A 6796-nucleotide genomic window follows, 5' to 3' on the forward strand; every position below is an offset into this window, starting at 1 on the left:
AATAAAATATATCAGGATTTATCATACATGTTTAAAGTAGTAATATCCGCTTCTTGGCCGGTACAAAACAGTCAAAAAATAATATTATCATTTATATATCATATATAGATATGTTTAAAATATATATATATATAAATATATATAAATAATCATATAACAAATATATATATATATATATATATATATATATATATATATATATATTATATATATATATATATGCTTGTCTTGTTATTTGAGATAGGCGGCCTTAGCCTTGTACAACATCTACTTTGTGAAGTTAAATGTTAGACTGTTCAATGATACATGATAATGACAGCCCCTGATAGCAAGCAATCACGTTGATTCAATTGTACTGTAAAAAGGTATTTTGTAAGGGGAGGGTTTTGTTCTGGTACATTTTCAATTGCTGATATCAACCTTTGTTTCCAAGACATACAAACATGTGCCCATCACAACACAGATGGGTCTGCAGTCCAAATCCAATACAATGTGATCAACGTGGGGTGCGTAGGCCTTGACATGCTCTATGTGTAGGATGTGTGTCCTCCAAGGCTGTCCCTGGATCTCCAGGAGGAGTGCAGCTATACGGCACGCTGCAGCCTTCGACCATGCCTGCCAATCTGCTTTCACAGCTCTGCGGTCAAGCCCTGGAGCAGACTCCCTGCTGTCTGCAGTGTCCGACTCACGTGTGGCCTTCCATGCAGGGCTGCTGGGGTCAGATACCTCCTGGAGGCAAAGGTTCTGTAAGAGGAGCGCTGGGTTGGGTTTCTGCGGGTGAGAGGAGACGTACTGATGGATGTGGAGGACACCGCCTGTCTCGCGCTTTAATAGACGGCACGCTGTGGGCCAGCCCTCCTCTGAACTAGGGATCAACCCCAAATTCACCCTGTCAGCAACATCACACAGGGAGAGCTAAAAAAACAATACAAGGACTAGTTAGCATGCCCTGTTCTTAATCGTACTAAAGATTACAAAGTTGTTTTCAAACCATATTGCACAGTATTTGCCCAGGAAGTATTGCAAACAATCTTTTCTGTATTCATTCATTTCAGCTGCCATGTGAGTTGAAAGGTAATCCCATCCAAATCCATCCATTAGTGCAGAGTGGTTGAAGCCAAAGCCTAAGGATGGCTTTACTTTGATCCCACCAGAGATAGCCTTCAATTCCACAATCACAGGACCCTAATGCGCAGATGTAATAAGAGGCTGTGACTCCCCTACCTGCCGGTTGTCTCCTTGGTGGACCTGGCAGCGCTGGGCAGCTCCATTGAGTTCCAGGTTTCTCCGCAATGCATTGACCGCGTGGGGATTCTGCTCACAAGCATGGACAAAGGAAGCACCAGCATGCACCAGATAATGCAGGGTTAAGTACCCAATACCTGGGGAAACAGCACACACCGTGCAACTTAAAAGCATTTTTGTTACATAGCGCCCATATTCTAAACCTTTTAACATATTTAGGTATTTGGATCAGAATATATATATATATAATGGCAAGGACAGATACCTGCATACAAATCGACCACTGTCTCCCCGCTGCAGTTAAACGAGGCGATCCTCAGCTTCTCGGTGATGTTTCCCGATGAGAACATGCCTTTTGTCACATCAAATTCGTACCTGAAATACAGACAGTAAAATCTGAGTCTGTGAGAATGCTCTAGTTTTTATTTTCTTTCTTCCCAATACTGCATCTGATATTCACGTACCTGATCCCATTGTCCACATGCTGCACCCAGCCGTCCTGCCCCCACAGCAGACAGGACAGCAGCAGACAGGAATACTGTCGTCCCGTCGCATTTCAAAATCAACTAGGCAAGGGAAAAAAATGATATGTTTTGGGGTTGTTGTACAGACCAATATACAACAGATTTAGACCTCACAGCCAAGAACACAAAAATAACTAATTAGTGTCGTTTACTTTCATTCTGTGCAGCTCTCTGTACTTTAAAAACGATCCAGTCTGTTTCAGTGTTTACACATCCAGCGGTTGGTTGAGTATTGATGACAAAGGTCTCCTTACAGGCTGCGAGACTTGCTTGTCACTCGATCACAAAGGCAAGCGTCTGTCTGTTGTTACTCGCAGCAGGAATACACTACACATGACACAAACTCATTCTTATAGCGATACACAGATAAACAATGTAAATCGACGTCTTGGTGTTAGGATTTTGAGTACTAAAATATGTTTTATACTATCCTTTTGACATGTAGCGGTCTACCTTAGCGCGGTACTGCTTTGTGGTCATTATTATTATTATTATTTTGTTTCCTCTACGGAAGAACAAAGATGCCGTGCCTATTTCAACAGCTAAACTTTATTGAAAGCATAGATGTCGAATTCCCCTGGTCAGCATTCATGGAATTACTTCACAACGAAAATAATGCAAATTGATATATATATATATATATATTATATATATATATATATATATATATATATATATATATATATATATATATATACATACATATATAAAACTCACAATTTCCCCCAAAAGATAAAAACAAATCAAGTACAATGTTATACGTAAATGAAAATATAATTGAATGCAGAATGGTTGTGTTTAGTTAAACGGAATGGCACGGGTGCAGTGATTTTTTATTGTTATAATTTACAAAGACAGTAACGTTGAATAAGTTAAATTAGCGGCTCCACTCATCCCCAGCATTTCTAGCACTTAGTTATTAGAATTATGTTTTTTGTCACTACAGTATGACATGCTACGGATTCATAAGGTAACAACGTTCTTAAATATGTAAAACAAAAAACAAACAAAACAGTAGAATACAAAATAATGAAAACCACTACAACTTAGCTGTGAAAGTTCATTGTGTAATGGAAGAATACAGATCATACAGTGCTTTAGATGCCAGCCTACTAAAAACACCTGTGTGGAATTGAAGGTGTGCAGTATTCTCCAAACCCTCTTCAGTTATGCCACATGGTTATACGTAACTTTAAAAAGCAGTTTTAACAAAGAAGCAAAACAATGGTAAATGTGAAGTTTATACAGCCATTTAATTCCAGTAACCTTGGAGAACATATAGATGTCATATATCAATTGAAGAAGTGGCACTTTGTACACAGTAAGATACCCATACAATGGAAATAAAGAATTGTTATGGAAGAACTACACCAGGTAGCCACCAGGTGTCAGTCGTTTCTCTCTCATTGCACGCTGTCGCCCAGTGCAGATAAACTGGTGCTGAGTAAATACTATCTGAACAAAATAATATCCATTCAGCCTTCTCTCGGATTTTCAGGCTGATTCATTATCTACAAGGAAGACTGAAACTGCCTGCGATGTTTAACCAGTTTCCTGTTTCCCGTGAGAATGAAAACTAGTATTTTAGAGCGATCAGGTTAGGGTTAGGGTTAGGGTTAGGGTTAGAGCGATCAGGTTTGAGTCACAGTGTGTTGTCAATGATCATTTAACATCACAGAAGCAGCTCAGAATAGACCAATATATATATATATATATATATATATATATATATATATATATATATATATATATATATATATATATATATATATATATATATATATAAATACTAATATGGATAAAAACACAGGTAGCTGTCAGCACCAGTAGAAAGAAGCCATTTGATTGTAAGGAGCATGATAAGTATGACAGATTTTAATCTTATATGACCAAAAACAAAACAAAAAAAAAAATATTTGCATAGGAAGACCAGCTTTCAAAATCTATCCAAAAACACCACACAGCCTGATCCGATCATCGCTCTGCATTTCAAGAACTTGATTATTTTAGAACAGCATTTCTTATGAAAGGGGCATGCAATAAAACCAGAAGGTCAGTCTCATCCTCTTTAAGGTGTGTGAGCTCTGATTCTAATTGTGTTGTTGACATGCTAGGACAGGGATGGGAATAACTCCTTACTGCACAGTAGTTTCACCCATTCCAGGCTTTCCAGGAATGGATCAAATTGCTATGCAATAGGAGTTTTATTTCCATCCCTGTAGGGCATCTGATAACTAACATGTATAGCACAAATGACAAACACCCCCATTGGAATTAACTGATTTACACCATGTGAATAGTTCAAGGTACATTGTTTGCACAATTTTGCGGTATTATTATTATTATTATTATTATTATTATTATTATTATTATTAATATTTCTTAGGAAACACCCTTACCCAGGGTGACTTACAGTTGTATACAAAAAATACATATCAAGAATTACAGTACAATTAAGAGCAAGATACAACATAAAATGACTTCAGTCCTAATAAGAGCAAATACAAAACACAGTACGATTTGATATCGGGCAGTTCAAGAGCAGATAACAGTGTTGATAGTTAATTAAATACAGTAAAATAGTGAGCAGATAAATACAAGTTAAAGTGTATTAAAGGCTGAGTGCTGTATTGTCCAGACGGGAAGAGTTGAGTTTTCCAGGTGTTGTTTGAAGAGGTGTGTCTTGAGGAGGCGCTGGAAGGAGGTCAAGGACTGGGCAGTCCTGACAACCATAGGAAGGTCGTTCCGCCACTGAGGGGCGAGGGTGGAGAAGGAGCGGGCTCTGGAGGCAGGGGAGCATAGAGGAGGTACAGCCACTCTTCTAGTGCAGGCGGAGCGGAGAGGCTTAAAAATGTCCCCAACGACTAGCTGTTTGAAAAGTTAATCCAGCATGCATCGAGCCACCTTCTACGGAACCTGCTTGCAAACGAATAACATTAAACAGATGGACAAAGGGTATGGATAAATCAATTACAGTGATGTGTTTAAAATTTTGCTGCCCCTCCCCCAACTGCTCAAGATAGCACCAAGCCTAAATCAATGAGGCCCACTTACTCAGAACAGGAACGTTGCTTGATCTTCTGAATCCCTGCCAGTAGCTGCTTAGAAAAGTATGAACATGCGTAGATCCCTATCTTTTTCTCCCCAGAGTGAGAGAAAAAAAAATAAACAGCAGAGCACTGCAATGCATTCCCAGACATTAACATTGAGCTCGAATTCAGTGGTTTATTTTAAAAAGCAATCTCACACGTCAAATGGTCGATGCTTCAAATACCTCTGTGTTTTTCGCTTGATACAAAGGCTTATTTGGTAATAATGGTCAGGGTTTCACTTTTCTAAAGGCATGGTTCATTCTGCTCTCCATGGTCTGGGAAAAAGGGAAGTATGTAATTTCCTTCATGGAAACTGTGCCAAGCTGGCATTTCAGACACTGTCTGGGAATGGTTTGACTCTTACCGTATCTATTGATTATAAGTGACATCTCCATCGGACCCTATTAGCAGCAACTGCACTTCTTATTTCATTGAGTGAAGATCCGCAGTCAGTGACAAAGCATTCTATCATTTAAACCACAACAGGGTCTATGCACACAGATTAAGTATGTTAATATGTCTGCTTTTTTATTTAGGTTGAATGGCTTATGATATATTTGTTCGATGGCTACATCAAATCAGGCTGAGAGTGTACCAGACACCCTGACACAGCAAAGAGAGAGCGAGGAGAAACGCACATGCAGCTTGATTAGAGGTAGCCACCAGTTACTCATATCAATACATTTGATTTCATTGGGCCACTGTACCTCCGAACCAGGCTATGGGCAGTATGAGGCTCTGCAGGGCTCTGTCCTCGCTCCCTTGCTGTCCAGCTAGTACATGCTGTCAATCATGGGACGATCATTAGCAGGTATAATCACTGATACATAGACGCTACCTATTCTTCTTTTAAAGCAGATGGCAGTCTCCAAGCTGTCAGAGTGTCTTAGTGAGATTAATTCATGGGTGATTGCAAATTGGCTAAAAATAAAACCAAGAAAGACTGAGGGGCTGTGTTGGAGGGCTCAGTATCATTTAGTACAGTCTTCCTCAGTGAAGATTTCTTTTGATGGTCACCCTGGAAACACTTAAATGCTCAGATACACATGATGGGGGAAGTCAGACAGACATCTGAAGAATGGTATTGTTTATTTATGTATTTTTAAATTGCCCAGTATTTTATATACGTGGGCAGAATCCCACTTGGTATAAGACTATAGAGCAGCTAGGAAGATTGTTTATTCTATTATGGACTGTTTAAAGAAAAAAATATATACGAGGTCAAATATTTATGTCTGCTCACTTTCTGAAGTGAGCACAATATAAATATTAATGTATATTACAGATTTACATAATCAACAGCAAACTTTACGATGGTAAAGGTTATTTTAAGAAACGCTAGGCCTAATAAAAATATCTGACCCTTGTAAAACTTTACTGTGGTATATTCATGATGCATGTAAACATGTAGCAAAATGTAATGAAGTAGTAAACACCAGTAGGGTATAGAACAAGACAGGATACAGTCTGGTAAAACTTGCATGGGAAACCTAACAACAATACAGACATATACAGTACAGTATGTACATCCATGCAGGGTGATCCGAAAAAGTCGCAATGTTGTGAAACAGGGAATGAAACTTAGCAGATAAAGGTGGGCAACACAAGACTCTAGAGGCTACCACCCCTGATGAGATAGGGTGCTGTGATAGTACCGCTAGCTGCTAAGATAAAATGTGCAGCGCTTCTTGACCGGCACTGTCAGTGACCAGGTTAGGTTGAGTTTTCTCCCCGGCAGCATTAGTTGAATGAGCACCTTGATAATCGCTCTGTACTTTCCCTTTGTTATCATGAGCAGTTTGCTTCACTGCATTTCTGACGGGTGCTCCAGCACACAAATAATGAACCTGCAGTTTTATGGCCGAACCTTGGCAAGTTCTGACAAGCCATAAATAAGCCGAGCCCGTCTGCAGCAGATTTAAATAGATACAATCC

At 39.2% G+C, this 6796-nt stretch overlaps 1 protein-coding gene across 2 annotated transcripts; it reads right to left on the reverse strand.

Annotated features, from left to right (window-relative positions):
- Positions 1 to 204: 204 nt before the first annotated feature.
- LOC121317916 (tRNA wybutosine-synthesizing protein 2 homolog) lies at positions 205 to 2262 on the reverse strand. Of its 2 annotated transcripts, none has more exons than XM_041254012.1 (5): positions 1922 to 2262; positions 1710 to 1811; positions 1511 to 1620; positions 1225 to 1382; positions 205 to 771 (listed from the first exon to the last, which is right to left on the reverse strand). In XM_041254012.1, the coding sequence occupies exons 3-5, from the start codon at positions 1593 to 1595 to the stop codon at positions 403 to 405; spliced, it is 612 nt and encodes a 203-aa protein (XP_041109946.1). In that variant the 5' UTR covers positions 1596 to 1620; positions 1710 to 1811; positions 1922 to 2262; the 3' UTR covers positions 205 to 402. The 2 variants fall into 2 exon arrangements, with proteins under 2 accessions (XP_041109946.1, XP_041109945.1); XM_041254011.1 differs by having other exon boundaries at positions 205 to 915; positions 1922 to 2260.
- Positions 2263 to 6796: the final 4534 nt, after the last annotated feature.

Source organism: Polyodon spathula, chromosome 7 (assembly GCF_017654505.1).
Source record: "Polyodon spathula isolate WHYD16114869_AA chromosome 7, ASM1765450v1, whole genome shotgun sequence".
Classification (NCBI taxonomy): Eukaryota; Metazoa; Chordata; class Actinopteri; order Acipenseriformes; family Polyodontidae; genus Polyodon; species Polyodon spathula.